General features: G+C 42.8%; 1 protein-coding gene across 4 annotated transcripts; it reads right to left on the minus strand.

Moving 5' to 3' along the window:
• Window positions 1–176: 176 nt before the first annotated feature.
• Window positions 177–19,151, minus strand: Ctns (lysosomal cystine transporter cystinosin). 4 transcript variants are annotated; one of them, XM_019840849.2, is made up of 11 exons: window positions 18,986–19,151; window positions 17,883–18,221; window positions 17,039–17,134; window positions 6,174–6,226; window positions 5,988–6,078; window positions 5,250–5,435; window positions 4,274–4,514; window positions 3,938–4,057; window positions 3,544–3,832; window positions 3,333–3,435; window positions 177–358 (listed from the first exon to the last, which is right to left on the minus strand). In XM_019840849.2, exons 4-11 carry the CDS (start codon window positions 6,211–6,213, stop codon window positions 319–321), a joined length of 1,110 nt encoding a protein of 369 aa, XP_019696408.1. In that variant the 5' UTR covers window positions 6,214–6,226; window positions 17,039–17,134; window positions 17,883–18,221; window positions 18,986–19,151; the 3' UTR covers window positions 177–318. The 4 variants fall into 4 exon arrangements, with proteins under 4 accessions (XP_019696408.1, XP_025159133.1, XP_019696407.1 ...); XM_019840848.2 differs by lacking the exon at window positions 177–358 and adding an exon at window positions 2,146–2,553; XM_019840850.2 differs by lacking the exon at window positions 177–358 and adding an exon at window positions 3,066–3,246.
• Between the last annotated feature and the right edge of the window lie 5,814 nt (window positions 19,152–24,965).

A 24,965-nucleotide genomic window follows, 5' to 3' on the forward strand; every position in this document is an offset into this window, starting at 1 on the left:
TCAACAGCATTATGGTGGTATTTTTTCGACGAGGTTACGTTTACGGGGAAGCGACAAGCGGTTCGTGGTAAGTCAAACCAATAATTTGATTCGCAAACAGGTTCGACGGTAGATCTCTCGGCCGTTTCGGCAAGTCGGTCTCCTTCCTGTCTTTCTTTTCGTCTTGTGCGAAACGAGCGATCGAGCGTGTCGTTGATCGACAAGGAGAAAAGAGTGCTTCCACTGTGACGAATATCATTTCTAAGCGTTCTGATTTGATGGGACGGTGATAAGCGACAGCTAGGTATTTTATGCGTTGCACGAGCCTTCGGGTTCCTCCTAACAATGGCCAGGCACTTCGATATAATCTGTACGATCCCTGTGGAAAGGAATTACGACAGATTTTAGGCACATTAACGAGTGATTTTAGGCACATTAACGAGTGACGGCAAAGAGTTAGAGATCCATTCCGATCTCTCTTGACCGCGCTCAGAAAAGATATGTTGCGTGTCCCATGTGAAGAGTTCAAATAAGATATTAGATTAATTAGTAGAGTTAGTAGAGTTAAAGGTTTAAAATTAACTCGGGAACTAAGCATGATTCTTTCAATAAATAGCGAAGGGAAAAGCTCCGGTAAATATTAATACTTTAACTTTTAGAGACTTACCGTCACGTTCTTCGTCTCATTTAAAAATTATCCGGGAGTACTTGTATATTTATTGTTCATCGGAGGATTAAAAGTTTAAAACTTGATGTCGCGTTTTCGTACTTCGTATCTTTTCAAATCATTTATTTATTGCAAAGTAATAAATGTTACATAAAGAGCGACGAGAATTGCAATTATCACAACGGAACTTTTAAACAACTATATATATAACATTTATATGCGTTCTTTTGTAATTAAAAACAGAAGAATATCGGCATCCGTTCCCGGGTTAATAATAAAAAAATACGTACATTCATTCAAACCGCATATGAGACACATACAAAATCCTGTCTATTGAACACCCAAATTCTTATTCAATAGACCAAACCTTCCCAAATTATAATTTATACCTTTAAAAAAGAAAATAAATAAATTATATCTAAAATCGCTGCATAATTTATCGTGCAATTCGAAAAGGCTCGCAGCGATCCATTTCAATGTATGCAAGTATCGCGCACTGCAATATAAATAAACGCAAAACATGCTTCATGCGTATAGTTTAACATGATCCTCGTATCAAGTAGTTTCCTTTTTATATAGAGTAACATATATCTTTTGAATTACATATTTTAAATAGATAAAATATATAAAGAGTTGCATTAATATATACAATGCGTAATATTTAAAATCTCATTTAAATTGAGAAGAAAAATCATACAAGATAAAGAAAATCCAATCTCGTAATTAGCTTCGTAAAGCATGCAAATCACTTTTATTACAATAATATAAATCAAATCGATTTTGTAAATCCCTGATAAAGATTTTTATATACAGAAAAACTTATTTCTGTATATGTACATATATCTTTCACTATATCGAATTTTTTTAGTAAAAGTGGCATCTTTTTATTTTATATTCAATGCCACTGCATACCAAATGTGTTTCTTTGGGATTTATAACTTTTTTCAGTTATTACCAAATATGTAACTCAATCATATTCGATTCGCGTCACATTGTATCGTTTATTTCAACTTTTTCACGTATGAGATTATCTTAATTGCGATAAAATTATCTATTATGATCATATGATGCCATTTTGTACTGTCCTTTCAAACTTTATGATATCTATTGAGACTATAAATTTTTAAATTAACATTTGGAAAAAATAGAAAGAATATATCATTGTTATAATATTAAATGTACACACACACACACACACACACACACACACACACATACATTTAAATATATAGTTTGAAACTTTGTCATAAAAAAATATAACAGAAGTAAAATATTTCTAAAAAAAAAGTATATATAGATTTCCTATTGCACACACACTTACTTATATATAAAAAGTACATATAAAACATTTCTTGTATATATAAAATAATTTTATACATATATATAAAATATGCTTATAAGTGAATGAGATTTTTGCAATTAAAACAATATAAAAATAATAATTCGTACATATCTCGTAGAATTATAAATTTCAATTATCAGTTTCGATAAATAGATATGGCTCGTTTGCTTTATCTTTTCTTTATAATACTATAAATATATATGATATGCAGACATTTATGGCCCGCGTAAGAGCATAATTTGCGGAATGTATTTGATATAAATATCGACATAAAAAAGAATAAGATATGTACAAAAAACCTATTTTTCGAGATATATCACATGTGCTTGCATAAACCTATTGCACGCGCTTTATCTTTTACCATACATTTTGTTCGATTATATCTTTTAATTATATGCATGATACTGATGAGTGACAAAACAGTCATGCTAGGTTTTATCAAGTAATATAGAAACACAAGTGAGAAATACACGGATCATAGGAGGGTTTCAAAGAAAAGGAATTAAACCGTTGGCGAAGTTGCTATACTCTGCCCTTCAGGTCAATCATCTTCTCATCGACATATCTGTAAAATCAAATATCGGGCTTGCTCTACCTCACATCTACGGTTGTGTTCATTAAATAGGCGAGATGGAACACACATGTATGCATATGATCATAGGAGGATATTCTGACTTTGTATAAAAACTTTAATGCACTCTTGTTGCGCGTAATATTATTGACGCTCAATTAAATAACGCGCAAATTATGAAAACAGCAAAGTAGCACATTGAGTTAACTATTGAATTAATAAGTGAAGAAATCAATGTGCAACCAACATACAGAGCAACATACAGAGCATAAATGTGTCAAGTAAAACATCTACGTTTCCCGCATGCGTGGAATATTAATGACGATCGATATATAACATCAATCATATCAATCATATCTTGCGTAAGAATTTACATGTGAAACATTTCGTAACATGCTATCATTATTAGAGGCTTGCAAAAATTTCTCGGCTTTTCATTTATATCTTGTTTATTAATAATGAAATATAAATAAAGAAACAATACATATTAAAATATTCAGTTTCATTGCGCAATCAGTCTTCACTTTTCAGTCTAAGTATTCGCAATTATCATCTACTACTTCCTATCACCTTTTAGATAGTAGTCTAATTCCATGCTGCGAAATGACTCATCTTTCGAGCACGAATGAAAGACGATGTGCGTTTGCAAGCCCTTAATAATTTTACGGTTAAATCAGACCAAAAGCTCTAAAAAAGTTATTCGATGAAGCGTTAAATGCCATGAACAAACAAGCACAGAGCGCGTGCAATGTCAAAATATAATGCATACATACCTGTACAGGACATAGTGCTGTATTATGAAAAATATATCGAACGCCACAGAAAAGAACCCAAGACCGAATTTAGTTGGATCTCCAAAAATACTTTCCCAATCGTCTAAAATAAATATTATGCCGAATTAGCACGTTTCTCGTGACGGAATTAACTTATGAATTTTAGATACGGATATAAGATCAAAATATAAATTTAGTAATAGGTCTCTACCGTAATTGTAAGCATTGAGTATCATTTGCAGCATCGATAAGATACCACCAGTAAAATCTAAGAATATATTTCCGATGCTCCAGCCAACGGTGGATTTTCTTCTATAATTGTAAAACGCCTGTGGCACGTATTTGATAAGCGTTATGCTGAGCTTAACGTAGCTGCAGTAATAGAGGAAATCTAGCCACTGTATTATCCTGGCAAAGGATAATATCAAAGATATCAGTATAAATGTCGTGAATATTCCATGGATAATGCGCGCAGTCGTCGATACTCTTTGATTGCCACTCTGGAGTGAAGAAAATAGCATAATTAGACTTCGATTGTTGCGATTGAAGTGTTATTTCGCAAAAACGACTCTGTCAATTACATAATTAAAACTTCATTTAGTTACCTCATAAATAAAACATTGCGTGACTGTTACTGCGGTGGCAAATACTGCGTGTAGAGAGAAAAATATATCATTGACTTGGACAGGATTCAAGCCTTTTGGATACCGACTGAAATACTCAAGCTGAAAATGTTATTTCATGATGAAAATAAATTAAATTACATGTGTGTGAGTAAATTAGCATATATAACGTAGCAAATAATGTTACATCTTCTCTTTGTTGGATTATATACTAGATGCGATAATATTTGATTCTGGTTTGATGTTTTCTTGTCAGGGAATTTTTACATGTGGTAGTTTGTACGTTTAATGCGAACAACGAGTATAAGAATATCTTACCTCAATCTCAGGTATCCAGTAGAGACCACAATTGAATAACGCGTACATGAGAAAACCGACGAGATTTAGTGATAGATAGTCAAAGCTGAGACCCACGACACTTTTACGTTTGTAATTACTGTAGATCTGCGGATAAAAGCTTATACTCCATGCCAGAAAGTATATCCATCCAACCACAGCACTAATGTGATAAAGTGTGTCCGATTTCTCTATAGTCACTCTGACAAATGCTTGAGAGAAGCTACAAAAAAAAAAAGAGAATTTTATGCAAAACTGATTATTGTCACGCACGTAGAACACTGTTTAAAGATATACTATTTCGAATACAACAAAAGTGGCAGAAACAGCACTTTGCATTTGCTTACTTCAAATCAACACTATTCAATTGATCTCGCGGTATAATGATTATCTTATATATGGGCATTTTTTAGCAATTCTTGTGATTATCGCAAATCTTGAAATTCTTCTAACGCAATTTTACGGCAGCAATTTTTTTTTCAAGCACTATCGAGTACATTGCACCAGTGTAAGTTTTGGAGTTTGTAAATTTACAAAATTCACAGAGATAATAAAGAACACTTATTAGGCACAAACGCGTTAACGATGGGAACTAGAGCTACACTAGGAAGTAGTCCATTGCAAATCCAGGCATAGACTGGCGAAACCTCAAGTTTCAGCCTGGTTGACAAGTTGGGGTCAAGAGGCTATCAATGCATACACGGCTGGCAGAGAGCAATGTGAATGTAACGTACTGATTTGAATCTTTTCGGAATTAGTCGTGGAGATAATATAGGCCTCAGTGCCATAGGTCTCTGTGCTCTCTGCTGTTTGTGTAAGTGGGGCTCAATTAAGAGTACAAATGTTACTGAGACGAAGGTGCATGTGTTTGCGCAGCAAGCAGCTGATTACAGTTTACAAACAAGTTGAGACATACGAAACCTTATCCGAAAAAAGTCGATTATAGATATAAACTTACTCTGTAATATTACTAGGTGTTACGTTAGCAGTGAGAGTCGAATGGCCCGCAGCCAGGCTTTTTACATGAATGATCCATTCTGTCTGATTCGTTGTGATGTTAAAGCTAGATGGGCTGGTGGATAACAAATCAGGATGTTGTACATCTATTTTTACCATTACACTCCCATCATGAGGCAATGGTTTCCTGGAAACAAAAGATACATTATTATGGAACAACAAATATTAACTTTTTAATATGCATCTAAAATGTAATATATAAATCTAATAGTATATGTAAAAAAATGAAAACATGCATCTGTCACTGGCTGATAAAGTACAAAGTCTAATACTGTTACATTTTACTAGTCTTTAGTTAACGCTGTTATCAATGTTTCTGGAGCGAATGATAAAGTGCCATGTCTGACATGTCTTGCACTTAAGTGATACTAGTGACACATGGGTGAAGGTAATAAAATATGCTACTTGTATCCAACATAAATTCCGTCGACTGTACTTGATTTATTTTGTAATTTATTTTGTAGATAATTTTTAGACATTAAGAGCATCTGTGCATGTTAACATATTGCAATCACAGAGTGGATATATACATGCTCTTAAAAGCAATATGACTGTTCATATTGTGATCGTGCAATAGCCAATAAAATCTACATGTGCTCCATGGTCATTTGTGATACAGCCCATTATAGTGACTTAGTCTGGTAACATGCAATGACATTATCAATCAATCAGTACTCACGTTAAGGATAAGTTAAATGATACAGGATGATTGAGTTGGATTTTTAAATCCTGCGTAGACACTTTGAAGTCTGCCTGAACACACTTTAAAGCTGCAAGTACAAAAGGGCAAAGCATAATTATATATAATCAGTATGCACATAAATATTATTATATAGGACTTGTGTTTTTGTTTATAATGCCTTACCTAGTAGTGTTAGGAGCCACGTATAACGTAACAAAGCCATGCTTGCGTACCAACTGAAACAAAATTAGAAGCTACATTTAGACCACATTATTGTCTTTTGCAACGTTAGTTAGTTGTAAAGGTGTTATTATCACTTCATTCGTCTGCGTCATGCGTAGATACAATGAGTGTCATTAGCGTACGAAACACGTGGCTTGTTCGTGTAAGTAATTGAAGTCATCCTTGAGTTCTTGCTCGTCGGATATACAAACAAGCGGCGTGTTTAACCTCAAAATGCAACAGGATGAATTACAAACTCGTACGATGAGATGATGTTTAGCACGCAATTGAATCATCTTGCTGACTGTCAGTCAAATAGTCAGTGAAACTCGTCGATGATCTCGTGTGGACAAAGCGTGAAATCAAACACATTTCGCGATATTGTTTATCGGCTTGATCAGATTCTCCTAGCTGTCAACGTTGCGTAGGGACGACGACAACGCCAATGTCCGTCAGTGTTGTCGTCGTCACTATCGTCATCATCATCATCATCATCATCAGCAACAGCAGCTGCATTATCGTCATTATGTCGTTATCGTTTTACGGGCGAGCAAAACAGTAGAGTCAATAAAAAGAGGGAAGAAAGAAAGAAGCGGCCGCGAAAGATGATAACACGCGCGCTGAAATTCGAAAACGTGACGACCTCATTACTATATTTTGCGGCAGATTAAAACTGATAAGAAATGATATTAAGACATCGTCGGCGAGAACATGACACCACTGGCGGCTGGTACGTTTCTCGGCGGCGAGAAATTGAAAGGATGACAAAATCAATATCGACGATCATTCGACAGAGAGCGCGAATAATCGGAGCTTGTCCGAAATGCAGTGATATTGATTTTCTCCTCCGTCGTTTAACAAATAGAACCATGTGGCGAGAATGCGACAAGGATGATGTAACATGTGTCAACACGCGTGGTTGATACGGATTACGCTCGTAAGATAATGCAATATCAAGCATTTTTCAATAATCCAACCTAATGATACAACACGTTGCATCACGAAAAGTAATTTTTTTTTTTATTTGCATTGTGTGGCAATGTGTTTCTGTTATTGTACCATAGACAGATTAATGTCCATCAGTTAAGGATACGAGTTCTCATTTCGCCGGCGGGTTTGATCAGTTGCAATTCTGGTTAACGATATACCATCTCTCTTTCGTTATTGCTCTGTTTATTAACTGGACTCTAAATAATCCATCGCACGTTCGCGATGTCCGTGCAGTCCGCATTATACACGCTCGATCGCTCTTCTTCTTTCATATTGTATGTTTTTGCATTTAGCGCTTAGTCGACGATAAACTTAATACGCTTTAGTAGGTCAAGTCTCGGTAAAGTTCCATCGAGATTGTGAAAAGGCCGGCAAATATCCTAAAGAACGTAAAAAAGATAGGGGTGTGTGGATAAAGGGGAGGAGGCGGTGTGGGTGATAACGATTGAACTAGAGTACGGAGAAAAGGAGAGAAGAGAGAGAGAGAGAGAGAGAGAGAGAGAGAGAGAGAGAGAGAAAGGGGAAGGAGAAGAAGAGAGAGCGATACGTCGAACGGAGTGACGAAGACAAATGAGACACATTTACTTTTGCGTGCTGGAGAAAATCGCGTGATAAAAATGATAAAGGGATTCGCGCGGCAGGGAAAACGTGCGGCTTTAACGCGGATACAGTAAGATAAGCCAGATTACACATAAATTAATAAATTGAGATTTCACAGATGACTGGCCCACATTTCACGGATGAAGTTTAGTGGAAAAAGATTTTAATTTTTACTAGGATATTTAAAATTGATGTAGCACGTGGTATAAACAATTTGTCTGTATTTTCTTCCTCTTGAATAGGCATTCTGCGAGAGACCTTCCATAAAATTAATTACGTCCAAGGACTGTTTTTCAAATTGTGTGTCGCAACTGTTGTTAATAGACCGTGAAATCAATTTAACGCGTCACGACCAGCATTGAATTATCTATCGCGTTTATTCGAGAGATTCTTCCGTTTATCCAAATATTAAAATGTTAATATCATCATTGTCGTATATTTGTTCTTATATGTTTGTTTAAACACACGGGTCTAGGCAAAATTATAAATTGTCGCATACTTATTAATATATCGTTTGTGGATGTATTTTTGTAAAATTCTCGTTACGTAAATATTTACGTACATTGTGACGTGATACACGTTTCTTTCTGCGGCTTGCGGTCGAAAAAGTCTGAAAAACACCCTCCGAGGGTATGACGAGAGGGAAAAGAGGAATTTTTATTTTTGATATCCGGCCATTGCAAATTTATTCAAGTCGGGAGATACGCGCGCGTAATGCGCTGAGAGAAATACAAAAAGATCGTAACATTCCCATCGTAATAAGGATTCTAATTAGAATCGGATTAAAAGAGCGAATATTTCCGCGAAAATAAGGCCGCGAAAACGTAGCGGATAAAAATAACCGCCGGCTCGTTTCGCGTTTAGCGAAATTCGCTCTGTCATGGTTATGCCTGCGATTTCAATTAAGCGCGACAGTAACGTACGACTGTTAGCCGCGATTTTAGAAGCGAACCCTTCTGCTTTGTCACTAACAATGTTACGTCCGCACGCAATCGCGTATTATTCCTTAATTTGTGTGTATGATACCGCGCCGAGCGGTCTGCGCGCAGGCAGAATTAAAATCTGGGCGAACGGGCAATAACGATTATCATAAATTAGAGATTAACGTCCAACGGACCTGCCGGATTGGTCGACTTAATGCTCGTCTCATGCTAATTTCTTATCACGGCCAATTACTTAATCGCTCGCTGGGTTAAACGTTCGTCGCCAATCGGCGAGTATAATCGTGCACGGCGAGTCGTCAATATTATTTCTCGTAAAGATGCAAGATCATATTCTCAACTCCTCGTTTTCTCTTCTTTTCCTTTTCTCCGACGTTTCGTGGACCCACCATTATACCTCACTTTCCTACAATTTCTACAAATTTTGAAAACCATATGGAAAGAAGAATGGTGAAAAATTTGTTACTCAAACGTCTCTTTTGTACGGGCCAAAGATAAAAAAAAAAAAACGCAGACACCCAATTTCGACAGTTGGTTCTCGCTTAAGCTTGCTCAAATGCGCATTTCACGCGAGACACTTCGCTTTATTAAGGACTCGCGTAGAATTGAATTAACAAAGAGCGCAAAGATTCGCGTCGGCGGCGTAATAAAGCGTCGTAAAGCGCACGCGCACCCGGCGCACAGCCGCGTTATCGTAATTTCGTCCGTGGCGTAATTATTTTCTTATCTCTTTCTTTTTTTTTTAATATCCGTGTAGAAGCCTCAGCGAGTGCGCGAGTGCGAGCACGCGCGTCATTGTAGTAGAGGAGGAGCCCTTCTCGTATATTTGAGGATATTTCAAGGGTGCTGAGGCGCGCTTTCCCTTTCTCACTCCTGCCTCCCTCGCCGGGCTGGCCGTGATACATTAAGGCAAAATGTCGACATTACGGCCACGCGTCGCTCAATATATCATTACGGCGTGCGTAGCCGGGACGATTCTCGGGGAGAGGCGGTCGGCGGCGACCCGTTTGAATCTCCGGGATTTATTGGGCCGCGCGCGCCGCTCGACACGGCCCCGGCATTATTATTCCATCGGCGGAATTACCGGCGCAATTAACTGCCGGCTAAACAGTTTTAAATACTCCGAATGCGCGCGCGCGCGCTCCTTCGCTCGCTCCCGCGGTGTCGCCGCTTTTGTCGGGGCCCTCTCGAGGCGATCGATGAAGCGCGCGAAATATACGACCGACCGCATTCCGCCATCGTTGACCGCCGTTGAGAAATTTTTTACGGCTTTATTTCCAATTTTATCCGGGCTTTCTTTCTGTTTCTTCCTCTTTCTCTCTCTCTCTCTCTCTCTCTCTCTCTCTCTCTCTCTCTCTCTCTCTCTCTCTCTCTCTCTCTCTCTCTTTCCTCTTCCGCGATCTCGTCCGGTTGACTGCGACGCACGGCTGGCCGAGCACGTGAGCGCTCGTCGTCGCCGGCCCCCCACATACGTACGCCTTTTTCGCCGAACACGAGATGCGTCTCGCGAACGGTCGCGAAGCAAAAATCGCGCACACTTCTTGTATTTTTACGTGGCGCGCTTATCGCGCACTCGAAATGACGCACTTTGAATGTTTAGATGCGCGAGAACTCAAGCGTTTGTCCGTCGTGTGGATATACGTCGCGTCGATTTCACCCCGCAATAACACGCGCCAGAAGAATAATAATACGCGAGCGTTGGTGATACAATTTTCCGTCGTTTAGTAGCTGTATTTGCGCAATTACGATTTTCGTTTGAAGAGAGAGAGAGAGAGAGAGAGAGAGAGGGAGGGGGATTTAGTTTCGTGTATCGCGTGCCCGCGCGCATTTATTCGGCGATTTCGCGTTGCCGCGAACACGATGAATAACAATATATTCATTGTAACGCAATTTTTCTCCGTTCAGTGGCTGCAGTCGCGGGATTCCGGCCGAAAAGAGAGAATTTAGCTTCGTTAATTTCCGTTTGATCCCATTATTTATTACGTATACATTCGAAAACAAACCAACGCGCAATAGTCGCACGAGCGGCGCGCAATCGTGTATTATGAATTATTAGGACTCCGGCTCCCACCTCCCCCTCTCCCGGGAGTGTGTATAACTCCGCGTTTCATCGCCAACCCTCCTCCTCCTCCTCCTCCCCGCACCCCTTGTCGTTCTCGCAGAAAATAGCCGCCACGTACGATTGCCAGGATTCGTTTACATACGGGGGGAGTTCGAAAACAGCTTGTAATAGCGACGTCGAAATTTGAACACTGATGCTTTTATCGTATGAATATTGATGGGCATTGTTCGTCGAAGCGCGAATTTCATGGCTGCCGACGCGAGCCGTCGTCGGCGAGCGCGCCGCGTCGGCACGAAATTATTTTCGCAACGCGACACAGCAGACAGCGACAGCTCATTTTTGGGACATGTCGCCGACCGATATCGCGGCTCAGCTCGGATATCTCTCGGATTCTCCCGGATTTCTTCCGCAGTCTATCTCTTTCTTATCGTTCGCCGGACGGCCAATGATCAATTTTATCTCGAGGATATCACGAACGAGCGCTGCCAGAAATTGGTGATTCGATATCGCGGCGAATAAAGAATGAGACGAGGAAATGAGGCATTTCGTTAGAGTAATTTACTTTACGGTGCTATGGAAAATCCTCTTCTCTCATTCTCCCTCTATATTTTGTCGCTCCGCTTCCCTTTTTACTCATTTGCCGTGTTGTTCCGCTCTCAGGAGAATTTAATCGCGCGTACACGTACGTGTGACTTATGTTTTGCAGCGGTTGTCGGACATGCGCGGAGCTGCAAATTCGTTCGCGTACACGTTCGCTGCTCCGATATTTTCGCGATCGAATGGCTCTCAGTGCCAACGATGCGACGTCTCGCGCTTCAATTAGATCTCTCGAATTTTGCAAATTAAGAAAACTAATCCGTCTCGTGCGGTGCTTTTCCCCGTCGCATATTTTGCAGCGTTTCTGGTCGCGGCACAATATTCGTATTCCGCGATCACATCTCGTGCGCTTCTTGCACGCTCTAGTCGGCTATTGACGTAAATTTACGAGTTCCTTGCTGGTCTATCCTGTATCGCGGATCCGGTTTCCAATATTAATATCACCGTCCAGCGCGTTTGATCTTATCGCAATATCGGATTTCGTGAGGTGTTTGAGCAAACAGGGCTTAAACAGCGAAAGAGGAAAAAAAATAACGACAATATATCGCCAATAGGATAAGAATACCAATAAAATACGGAGACCGTGTCAGCATTATCGCGTGTCAGTTATCGCTGTCGGACGATTTTGCATTTCCGCCATTTTTTAATTTAATTTTCTTTCCATTAAGCGCGTATGTAGGTTTTTCCTCTAAATTTAATTCGATACTTTCGATACTTTCGATAATTCGATATTTTCAGATATCTTTTTATGCACAAACGGGATAATAATGTATTACCGGTAATTAATACCCCGCAAACTGAATGTGTATCTCGTTTTTAATAATGTCACTGTTAGAGATTTTAGTCGTTCGTGTGAAAAACGGATATTATTACAGTCGTGCGTTTTACCGTTAGATCGCGGCAAGTTCCCTTGGTTTATTCCCACTGAGAAACTGTGCAATATAAATTCGTATATGCGCGATGCTTTCGTGCCGTTACTCGTTTGGTTTATTTTACTTTAGCGGCGTTAGTTATATACTTCTTCCTTTAGTTTATTTTCTCTATGCGGCACGCCGGTTATTTATATTTTGCTTTAATTTCGCGAGATGTATTCTTCATCGTTGCCACTCCGCGGGCCTTTTGAATGTCTTATGAGATTTATCCGTCAAAAACGATAACTCGCTTATAAAACATCTCTCCTCGAGATGTGATTTATTTTCGGCTGTCCGTGCATAATTCAAGGACCGTCGACGTTCTCATTAAGGAGAGGACTCGGGTTTGAATTTGGTCAAGGAACACAACTTCTTTTTATATAGCGCAAAGCCTGACGACCTATTTTAGAATCGCTCTGTGCACACACGTCGCTCGCGCGCGGACGTCGTCGCGGACAGCACACGCTTTGCCAAGTGAAATTATCTCTTTAGCTGGCAAAACTGCAAGTGTAAAGTAGGAATTCCTGGCGTACAAATTATGACAGTTAATAACCAAAGCGCGCAACACATACATAACGCGCAAGTATAGATAATCGAATTAATTGCGGCGCGCGCGTTCAAATAAATACGTCCACGTGCGCGGCGCGGTGTGGGACCGCGCTTGTAAAATTTAATGTAACGCGAGATATAATGTACGTGCCGCGCGTGAGATATAGGCAATACGCAATTTCCGCTCACGGCTGTAACGTGTCATCGCGTAAATAAATAAAAATGGTGTCGTCGTATGTTGGCGGGACGAAATCCGATCGAATTTATAAACCGGCGGGACGAGAGTGAATATTTAATTACGCCATTTGTTTATCACATTCCGCTGAATTACTAATTCGAGCGCAGCCGAGTGGCCGATATTCTCGATTGCCGTGAGCGGCGGTGAGCGTGCATTAAGCCCTATTTATATCTCTCATTATAACGGTCAAATTATCGTCGCTCTGTGCTCTTATAACTTCGCGACGTTTCGATTGCAATTTTATTCAAACGAACTACCGCGTTAATAGGAATGGAACAAAATCCGCCCGGCCGCATCGACCAGCATCGACGACAGCACGGACAATTCGGGAAAGTTAAATTGTTAGATCTCATAATAACAGGTATTTCGGCGGCGGCAGATTCGGCGGTGAAGTATATTTCAGAGAAGTATCCAAGTGCCGAAAAGTTATGTAGGATATTCTCTCTGAAGGGTGCACAGCGCGCTCTCATAGCCGTTCATTCTAAAGATATTTTTCCAGATATTTTAGAGATCTCTTTTTCGCTGGAAAAGAAAGCGTTATCGGACGCGCGCGATATCTTGTTCCCTCAAAACAAAATTCCCCGGCACCGAGTATTTATTTATTTATTATCGGGAGCTTTCAAAACGGGAGCTCGCAAGAATCAAGTCCATCTGAAAGTCCGTGATTCTCGAATATATCGAGAGTCTCACTTCTCTCGGAGTGAAATGAAATTTGCAAAATTTGCAAATTTCATTCATCGACGTTCCTTCGTATGCAAGCGCTTCTAAATTGTCATTAATCCAAGATGATTAATGTCTAATGTCGAAACGGACTGTAAATCTTCTTAATATGATTTCCCGTTTGTCTTTGGAGATAAAATGTGCGCGCGCGCGCGATTTTCGTAACGTCTTATACATCGTTCCGTTCATCTCGTCGTCTCGAGGCGCTTTAACTCTATATCGATGAAGCGCTCCGACATCAACGCCCTTAATTAATTAATGTCACTAGTCGCTGTCGCGGTCGATTTTTGCGCCGGGACGTGACGCGTACGAATGATTAACGTATTAAACGTATTAATCAACTTACGGGATATTAATCGTTAACGTGTCTGGCCGCGTCGAGCTCGTGGATCGGGCTAACAAACCTGCCGCGGCTCTGTTGTCTTATTTACAACGAAGAGCGCTGCTTTGTGAGTCACGTGTACACCGATAACGAGATCACGCTTTGTCTCGTGATGGACACCGCGCGATGGATGCGCACGTGAGATACGCAACGCGCCGTGATGGATGTGTCTCGCGATATCGAAAATTAGATATGTCCTCGGAAAAGTAGTCGAAATTGTAGTTATCGAAATTGTATTAATTGTATGTCGCAATCTCCGATTCCTCTCGACCGCACAATTCGGACTGCGAAATTCTCCTCCCGACGCGACTTGGCAGTTTCGAGTATCACACAATCATGTATCCCGATCGTCGACACTTTCTCGGTAAAATTATTCCGACGCCCGACGTCGCGCGAACGGCTGGCGATCCGCGCGCAATGCAACGATAGCGTCGCGTTACGCTAACGCAAGAGCGAACGCTGCGCGCGCTAATAACATTTTTTCACTATCGCCGCCGCGGTTATGTCGTCCGTTCGCCTTGACCGACCGAGGATTTCAGTCACTTTCGATTCGCTCGGTTGCGGCCCGGCTCGCTCGGCAATCTCTGCGCGCCACTCGATAATAAGGACGGAAACAAGGTGCCTGGCCTGGCCTGGCCTGGCAGCGAACTCGAGTTCCTCAGTAACGTGTTGTTGTACTTTGCGTCCGTTGCAAAATTTCCGCTCGTTGCGGAGCGCTGGGCTTTTGTTTACGACGCGCCGCGGAATACGCTTTTCGCAAAATTTCGACCGAATCGACCGAAAAACTTGCATCGTTAACGGCGTATTTGCGTGATGCGCCGTGTGTGTATGCTCTTTTTCCTCCCCTCTCCCTTCTCTTCTCCCCTCGCTCTCGCTTTCTCTCACACTCTCTCTCTCTCTCTCTCTCTCTCTCTCTCTCTCTCTCTCTCTCTCTCTCTGTCGCTTATTCCGCGGCGTCGATAAAAGCGCCGTTATCTAGTACGAAGAAGTTAAAAAGCTCGCGCGCGAGCCGAGCCCGATCCGGCGCTTCATGAATAATTCACAATTTATTGAATTTTAATATCAATATCGACGCGATCGCGGATTAATCGACTAGCATGACCGGCGAATATTTATGTACCTTCCTTCCTTGGTGACGCTCGAGCTGCTGTGATACTCGGACAATTGCCCCTCCTCCCCCCTCCCCCACCTCTCCTCCCTTCCTCTTTCACCCCTCCTCGCGATTCGGTATTATTTATTTTTCCGCGGGGCGCTGGAATTTCCGCGGAACAGGAGGACAACCCTTGTCGGGATTTCATCATTATTCCATTTTCGAAAACGGAGAGTCGCCGGCGGGATGACCGATCGCGTCGTTTGAAACGTAACGACCGTTTTTAGGCGAAAATGAAGCTGCCGACGTCGCTGGCTTCGACGGATGCAGCCTTCGTGTTAATATTACTGAAACTGCAATGTTTTCGTAGTAAGATAAGATGTTTTATCGCGGAATATTGCGCATTCTATCCCACGAAGAGCCTCTACGCTGGAATGTTATCGGCGATAACGAGATTTATGCGAGGCGATCGTTGCGATTAAACGACCGGCGACGGTGTTCACGTGGCAGATACGCTACGAGGAAGACTCGCGATAACAACCGACTTTGTTTTCCTCCTATATTACATCGCAAAATCCCGCTGAGTAATTCGCATGATGCGATATTTCGTCTAGATAAAAATGGCCGCGAGTCTCTGCTCGGTTCCACGAGGACATTCCAGAACCTGGTAGAATGATCAAATGTTTCTCTTTCTTTTTCTCAGCGCGACACACAGTTTATACGAGACAGTAATTAATTATGTAACACGTGAACGCTTCGATCGCGCGTTTGAAGCTTGCGCCGCGTAAGGAAGTCGTCAATTAAGCGCTCGCGCTCCCGACGACGATTCCTCGGTAAAGTATTGCCGGCGCGACCGCACGTTGCACTTACGATGCGCGCCGAGGAAATCTCGCTGAACCCGCGAGAAATTCGCCCGAGTCGCCGACGTGCGTTTCGTTACACGCCCGTGCGCGCTTTGTGTCAATGACTTACGGCCTGTTTGCATTCAACGCCCTCGTTTTCCCCGGTTTCGAATAACGACGAGCGCTGTGCTCGCCGATGGCCGGTCGTGCGGCGCGGCGCGGCGCGGCCCCGATCGATTTTGATTTCACGGCCAGTTTCACGGAAATTAAATCATTGCACGATTGGCGAAAATGACGGATCGCTTTGTCGTAAATTCATGCGGTGCAAAATCCTCACCGCTGCCTCGCCATAGAGATCGTTTAACGGCACTTTATCGTGATCGATGTCCCCCTTTCGGTGTTCCTTCAATGAGCGCGCGCGCACGCGGGGGAGATTTCACACGATCGCCGGTATGTGTATAAAAGACGACGACTCGTAAATAATGTATTTTATGCGAACACCGCGCCCGGCGATGCCGGGCGAATGTGGGATTTCGGCCTCTCTTTCGGCAGTCAGCCGCGGTATCTCACGTCAATGTCACGTCAAAAACACGGGGAAGGGGGAGAGTATATTGCGGGAGAAATAATTTCGTTTGGTTTTTTTTCGCTTTTTGAAATGTGCGGCGAGGTATCGCCGGTACTCGGGGCGAGATTACGCATTTGGCGTGCCCGGTGAGATATATTTCGTTAGTCGGTTTGACTTATTATCTTTCCGCCGCTATCTCGTCGCTCATTGTCTACCGCGACGTTATTTCAGTCGGTTTAAACGATTACAGTGATTATTATGATGCGCTCCGCCGTGCCGCGACTTTCATGCCGCGCTCGTGATTTGCCGATAAAAATTTGCGCCGCAGCGCTCACTCACCTGTCAAATTTCGCTCAGCCGCGACAGTTAAAATCTACCGCCGAGGATACAGAGATGTCCAATCTCTGCGCGTTACAACTGACTTCACGAGATTGTCTGTAATGAGAAGCTTTCCATTAGAAACTGCTGAAATATGCATGCCTGTAATCAGGAATCGAGAGAGCGAAAGAGAGTTTACGCCGAAAATTTTCATTCGCTGCTGACAGAATTTTTTGTCCGTCTTTCATGAAGGTGATCCAATTTTAGTCTGTTTTATTATATCAACTTTTTTTTTTTCGGAAATTAATATGATTTCAAGAGCATGATTTTCAGTTCGGGAGATTTCATTTAGAACAATAGGATTAATGCGGTTGTGAAACACAGAGAAGAATTGTGTAGCTCGACAATAAAAGTGAAAAATAGTAATAATCAGCAAGTGGTAAGAATTTCGTAGACACGCATGCAGTCGAAAGACTGATTTTTTTTACAGATCACACACAGCTGTCGAACATTGATTTGAGAGTTATTCTTGCTTACATAGTTTCTCACATAGTGTGAGAAACATTTGTAGTACTCGTTTTTTTCGTAGCTCGTCGAAGTCTGCGTTATGTAAACTGTCCAAATGAGCAAAATCAAGTGTTGAATCACACGTGGAAAAAAAATGGAATCTTCATTATCGAGATAATCGAAACGCGAGAATTCGACGAATGAAATTCTAATTTGAGATATTTTATGCGATAATCAGGTCGCAGGGATTTATTGTTTTCTCTATCGCGCAATCACGTTTAAAGCATGTTCGCACGAGGAAGGAGGAAAAAAGTCGAAATCGCCGCTCTCAGCTGCAAAATGAAACGGAGAAACATACCAGCGAGTGTTGCTACCGATCGATCGGTCGAATTGCATTTGAAAAAATACGCTCGATTCGAAGGATTTCGGATCCTATCACATCCAGAACCGTGCGGCTATCATCCCGGTGAGCAAACACTTCCGGCCACAAACTCGGCGCCGTTCAAGGACTCCAGCTTGCTGACGAATGCGGCCACCGAGCGATGATTTCGACTTTAACGCCCAGTCGAGGCTCCACCGTGTTTGATTTTCACTGATCCACGCTCCTGACCTTACGGTCCTTAGTATTCGAGCAGGATTTTCAGCTCGGACTTGCTAGTCTTCTCGTTGCGGACGATCGTATCGCAAGAATCTGCAGCTGAAATAAATATAGTCTCCTTTGAAAATACGTTCTCTCGTTATACTCGATTATACTTCGTTATATGTCGGGCAAAAATGGAGTGATCTTTATTCTCTTGATTCCAAGCGTTTTACGTTCCTCCGCTCGCGGTATTATCGGTACTTTTCCGCTGCACGTGCAAAAATTCAAGGCATGCCGGGAAAGTTATCGCGGCACGTGGATGAAGACTGAGTCGTTAAAACGGAAAACGTCGATACATTCGGAGACATGATAATTTCGTTACAAATTGACAGCGGAACGCGCACGACGACGACGACGACGACGACGACGACGACGACGACGACGACGACGACGACGACGACGACGACGACGACGCGGCCGGCTCCCGAGCGGAAGCGATTGTTTCGAGTTGCGCGATCGAAAATGACCGCAACGCGCGAGCAACGAAATTATTCGCCGCGCACAATTGTGAAGTACAGCTCGCTGACGTTCTTACGCATCTTGACGCCGACGTCGACGGGTTATTCGACACGTGCGAGACAGCGCGAGCTCGCGCCACGAATGAAAAGCGTCACGATCGAGAGGCATTTTTTTCACAGCGCGGAGGAACGCAATGAGAGAAAAATGAAGCTGGAATTATAGATTTCCGTTTAGTTTCGACGCGTCGCGTCGCGTCGCGTCGGTCGGAAGGAACTTGTAGTTTGTCACAGTCAGCTGTCGCGGCGAGAGACAACTCCGGCCGCGAGAACTGTCTCGCGTTACGCGCGGAAAATCGAGCTCACCGTTATACATACGAAGCACCGGCTTCAACACGACGACGTTGCGTGAGAACAATCGGCGACCGATCTCTTCCCTTCCGACGAGGACTGTTACGTTGCTGCGTTGCGCGATAACGCGACGAAAACGCTCACCACGTGAACAAGCGATCTCGGTTACGTCGAGCGAAGAACGCGATTCACGACGCTCGCATGAGCTCCTTCGTATATATAAATCCCGCAAGAGAGTCTTCCCCCTCTTGCTAAAATCTCGCCTTCCTCCTCCCGCCCTCCTCGCCGCTCCGCGCTTACCCCTCCTATTTTCAATCGCTCCTGTTCGCTCGCTTCCTGCACGAATGATCATTTGATGTCGCATGATCGACATTTCTCGCTCCCGAATGACACTGCGAATATTTTCCGACGCGAGCGCGCACCTATTTCGGCTTTTTCCCTTGACGAGACACATCGACGAGCGCATTTTTCGCCGGCCCTTCCCGCCGCTGCAGAGAGAGAGAGAGAGAGAGAGAGAGAGAGAGAGAGAGAGAGAGAGCCCCGCGCAACACGCGCCGCTGTGCGCAGCATATTGCGCTAACGGTGCAATTTTCTCGCCCGAGAGACACGTGGCACTTAATTAAATTTAATACGAGTTGTCTGCTACACTTTCGATCGCCTCGTCTACGCGCGCGCCGCCGTGTCTTGCGGAATTATTAAGAGAGACGTTCGCGGTGTTCTCGCGGAGCAATGTGGGGGATAATTAAAATTCGGCCGGAAGCTGAATGTGCGTGCATGTATATGTGTGTGTGTGTGTGTGTGTGTGTGTGTGTGAAAATCTCGACTATCACGTACCTGAGTATTTCTCCAGGCGCCTTTGTGCAGGAAGAACAGGAGTATCGATTTTGAGCGGTTTTTGAATTGAAAACGCTTTTCAGTCAAGAAAGAAAAAGAATTATGTAAACAAGTTTCTCTCTCTCTCTCTCTCACACACACACACACACACACACACACATTGTGCGATTTTAATATGATGTGAGTTTATCTTTTCGTCGCCGATAGATGCGCATATAACGAGCGAGTATCGCGGGGAGCAAAATGTCGTGTTGTTTGTTTAGAGCCGGGTCTAAATTTCGTGATTCGATTAATTCGGAACAATGACGCAACGCGAAAGTGACAAGTTCATCATTTCGATTTACCCACGTGATTTACCAACATGACTAGGGGACTTCTCGCTTAGACGAAGGCCGTTTATTTCGTATCTCGGCAAGATTATTTCGGCTTACTTTTATCGGCGATCAGATAACGTTAATGTTAATCCATGATTAACATGAAGTGTTTTGTTTCCTAGCGTATATCTTTCTGCCAGGCGCATCATCCGATTAATTAATGATAATTATCGTTTACTCGGTATTGTCCTAGTCATGTCGTGCTTCGGAACACTTGTGATTTTTCTGAGTCATTTTATGACCGGATTATCCGCCGGCACTGTCCGCCGTCGTTGTGCGTTTAACGTTAAAAACGACAGTACGGTTTCGCGCGCGTTTCTCGCGAAAAATATTTTACGTAATATCTCTGAACACACAGGACGTTCCTCCAGGCAGCGGCGAGATAAGCCATCCGAGCCAAATGAAAACTAGTTGTTCCTGCTTCTGCGTTGCGTCCCGCCGTCCCGCCGTTCATAGACGGCAATTTGTTAATTCACAGACGAGAGAGAGAGAGAGAGAGAGAGAGAGAGTCTCGGGTTATTAATACGCATTGAACTATTCGCGTGGCACGTGCAACGACAAGATGACAAAGCAACAAGACGGGGGATTAATCGATGTTTATTGAATTCAATTGAGTCCATTGCACGCGTTCGTCAAGTCGCGACCAATGAAAGTCATTAAAAATTGGTCCCGTTACCAATGAAAGTCGTTAAAAATTGGTTCGCCAGAGCGCCGATGCCGAATAAGCGGCCGCTTATCGTCCGTAGTGCTTGCGAGCAGTGGGAGATATTAATATCAAGAAAGGGAGGACGAGGTAGAGAGAGCCGATATTAGAACGACGACCGCGAGACATCCTGCTCTTATTTATCAGTCACTTCCATTTCTGTCGCGGGGAAATGTGTTATAATCACGATCGACCGAAATTCTCACCATATTGTTCACTTTTCCAAGCCAAGTGCAATCTTATCCGACTTACTTCCGGGCTGAAGCGCATCGCAAAACTGACGTTCGGAGTCTCTAATTCGAGATATGTATTTGCGATACCAAGAACGTCAAGATATACTTCTGCCTCGAATGAACGACTTATCGGGAGTCCCGGAGAGTTTTTATATTCTTATTGTATGCGTTCTTTACTTACTATGTGATATCTAATATTAATCTTATACGATACTCACGGGTATACCGTACCTGCTGTAACGAAAACAAGCCGCTCAACAAGCTGGATACGCCGTTCATTCACCGCGATGGAGAAGATGATGAGGCCGCGATCGACAGTGAGGTTTGCTCATGCGAGAAAACGGCAGTCTTAATTAACGAAATCTTCATCATCAGGCTTCCCACTCTCTTCCGACGTTGATCCAGAAGCGCGATCTTATCGTACATTGTTGTGCATTGCGGACACCGTTCAATTCAGTCGCGAAGCGAGACAGACATCGAAGTGCACTTTCCTCGCGAATCCCTACGACTGAGCAGAAGCCCTGAAACCCGCGGAGTATCACCTCTTTCGCACTCACCTTTGTGCTACACCTTTGCTATCGCGAGAAAAGCGAGCCTACGAGGTGAGCACGTGTCGCACGTGCTTGCCGTGGTGCAAAGATGATCAATGTGGTGACCGACGGTGGAGCCCGAACGACCGACACCTTGACATTGCCACGATTACGAGGGGTCTAATTCCGACGGGGGCAGAATAGGGGGCACCCAAGCGCGCCGCGTCTATTCTCATGTAATATCAGTAATTCGTGAGCGATACGTGAGCGAACGACGGCCAGTCATTCGTGGGGCGCACGGTGCCATGACGTCATCAAATGACGAGGCGAATGCGCGATGTGACGTAACTCACGGCACATTGTGCGAATTCTTCACCCGCGCCTGCGGCCTACTAACACGAGATCGCCCGGATTACGCGCGACTGGCACGAATTCCAGAAGCACGATGAGTGGCTAAAGGCAATTTGTTGCCGGCCTTGCCTTCGATGACACTCTCTTCGCCTTCGCGAAGTCACAACGCGCGACGGTCTCGCGGAGAAGGACGGTCGGTGAATAGGAGTCTTAGTAAAAAGATCTGATTACGTGGAAAATGCAACCTTGAAGCGCGCCACCAGCGCAATTGGAGCGAATATTCTGCCGACGTAATATATATTTTTTCTTCTTGTTTTCTTTTGTTTCCCTCTTTGATCTTTTTGACGTTGAGAAGATAATACTTTTGGTTGCCTATTTATATATTTAAGGGGACTGGAGGGGGTCAGATCACTGAAAAATCGTGCTTGTTTCTGACAATGATTTTGTGACGAACTGAATAAATGTGCAAGAATGAAAATTTTACATATATTTATATAACATATGAAGAGTAGAAAAATTTTGTTTATTAACAAGTACTCGTGTTTCTTTTCTCGCTCAAGTTGTTCTTTACTGTTGAGGCCTGAAAATGACTTATTTAAGAATGATTTAATACTCGATTATCTCAGCGAGCCATCTGCATTTAATTTTTTCGTTGACTTTTGCAATATATTGATTGGACAATTTACTCGACTGCAGATAGAATATGCGCGATAAGCGAATATTCAACAATCTAAAGATTGATGGGTAATTGGACAAATGAAACAACGAACACACTGTTCTTTCGTAATCTCTTTATTATTATTTTCCGCTGATTTTGTCATCAGAAATTCCGTCAGAAATTTAAAGATCCAAAAGATGTGAAAGAAAAAGTTGCAGGTCTCGTCGTCGGCTGCCACTGCATCCTGCGTCCTGCATCCCGTTCTGGAGTCATCGTCGTTGTCAGATGCTCAAGCGTTCTACATAAAACAGTACGAATTTGTCGGAGCGCAGCTCCGACTAATTAACTAATGCTATTCGGTCGCACGTTAACCAACGATGTTACGGTCTACATTCGAAACGTTTCGACGTCAGGCCTGATAATTTCATAATTTGATTATCTCTGATTCTTCGCACTCGGAATGCCAGCACAGCTGGCACGAACATTTATTCCAGCAACTCGGAATGCCAGTTGTGCTGACATAAAAAAGATCTAAAGACTGAGGGCGATAAAACGACAAAATGTATCACACTTAAGAAAACTGCAAGAAAGTAAAATTTCATAAATTTTGTCAGTAAATTTATATATGAGGGATAAATTTTTAGCTTGCTGGAAATATTCCTCGAGCGCAAAAGGCTAAGAATTCGTATATTTCGCGAACGGTCGATTATTGTGTTTTCCCGACCACCGGATACGCTCGTCATTGATTGGCGGGAAGTTGCGGTTCGCGATTGGCTATAGATGACTTTGTCCCTTTCGAAGGTGTACATTGTTTTGGTACTCGCGTATACGTATATAATATACCGTCCATGATCGCGTCGTTACATCTCCCGAGCCGACGGGCGACTCGCATACCGCGACACGGAGTGCGCGTATAGTCGGCGCGTTGTTTACATTTCTCGTCGGGCGGAATCAAAACATTTCGCGGGCTATTGAAATATTTAATTGAGCTCCCGTCGGCATCGCGTTAGTTAGCACGTTCGAATGTTAATCGAATAGTTAATCGCGAGTCGCGTCTACGCGATGTGTGTTAGTGTGTGTGCGTGTGTTGAGTGCGTGATGAAGCAGCAGCCAAGAACGCTGGATCGGAGGACCTGGACGGAGGACGCAGGACGCAGGGATGCATCATGTGTTGCCGGGTATGTGAATTTATTTTTTATACGGGAGCGTATGTGCAATAACGTTGGACAAACTCGGCGAGAACAAGGAGCGAGTCGAAATTTAGAATTTGTTGACGTTTTCTTCGCCCCGTATTTCCGTATTCAGCTTCTTTATTATGCCGAGCCGAAGGTTCAGTGAGCCTTATTGACGCACATCGCGTATCTTAGATGTATCTCTTTTTCTCATCTCTTTTGACTCGCCAAGTCCTATCGAGACTTTCGACACCGATAAGAATCGCACGAGTGAAGGAAACTTTCCGTGATGCTATTACTGACCTCGTTATTTACCCTCATTAATTATTTAATGTTTGCTCACCTCGCTTACTCTCTATCTGTAATTACGCAAATTACATAATAAATAACAGCGCTCATTGAAATCAGGAACAGAGATCAAATGGAAGTAGAACAATAGCCAGATTAAATCGAGGTACCGCACAATAGCCCGTTACTACGGTATTATATCTCGAGAGATTTTCAATTGATTCTTCACGTTCGACGGTGCTTGCAATGTTATTGTAGAACAGCAAAATTTCGACTTGGTTCCGCGTTTTACCACGTGGTGTAGCCGTGGACGGGCAGACGCCATTTTTGAAAATGCGCAAATTAAAATGAGCAAATATTCATGCTATGCTTGACACATAGCTGGCGCGCGCTTAACACATTTCTCTTACCTAGTTCTTCGCTCGTTCCTAAAATCGCAAAGCAAAGAACACACCCAGGTAAACGGAAAACATTTCTGCGACGCTCTCACCGTCGAACAGATATTTGTACAAATAAAACTGTACGCATAAAACGAGCGACGGGACGTTTTCTACATAATTGTACGTTTGCTAAGGAATGTATTAATTACGATGTGTCCCGAAATAAAATACACACAGCGGCGAATAGCTTTCATTCGAGAATTTGAGATAAATGAATGTTGCAACGGTTGTCCAGATAAAAGCATTTGCAATTTAATGGACGATATATTGTTAATACAACCGAACACGAAAATATAAGTTGAATTGGGTTACACGCGAAATGTTCCAGCTGAACGAGAGCTTTATTGCACTCGCAATATTTTATATTATTTTTTTCCTTTTTTTTTTAGGTTACTTTAATGTGTTTTATCCT

This window comes from Harpegnathos saltator, unplaced genomic scaffold (genome assembly GCF_003227715.2).
Source record: "Harpegnathos saltator strain DR-91 unplaced genomic scaffold, Hsal_v8.6 scaffold54, whole genome shotgun sequence".
Classification (NCBI taxonomy): Eukaryota; Metazoa; Arthropoda; class Insecta; order Hymenoptera; family Formicidae; genus Harpegnathos; species Harpegnathos saltator.

Bases quoted from the DNA above. Each gene is read 5' to 3' on its own strand.
- Ctns (XM_019840848.2), bottom strand. From the start codon at position 6,213: ATGGCTTTGTTACGTTATACGTGGCTCCTAACACTACTAG. The intron at 5,436-5,987 runs GTGAGTACTGAT...TTTTGTTTCCAG, and splicing joins TCATTTAACTTATCCTTAAC to GAAACCATTGCCTCATGATG. The intron at 4,058-4,273 runs GTAAGATATTCT...TAACATTTTCAG, and splicing joins ACTGGATACCTGAGATTGAG to CTTGAGTATTTCAGTCGGTA.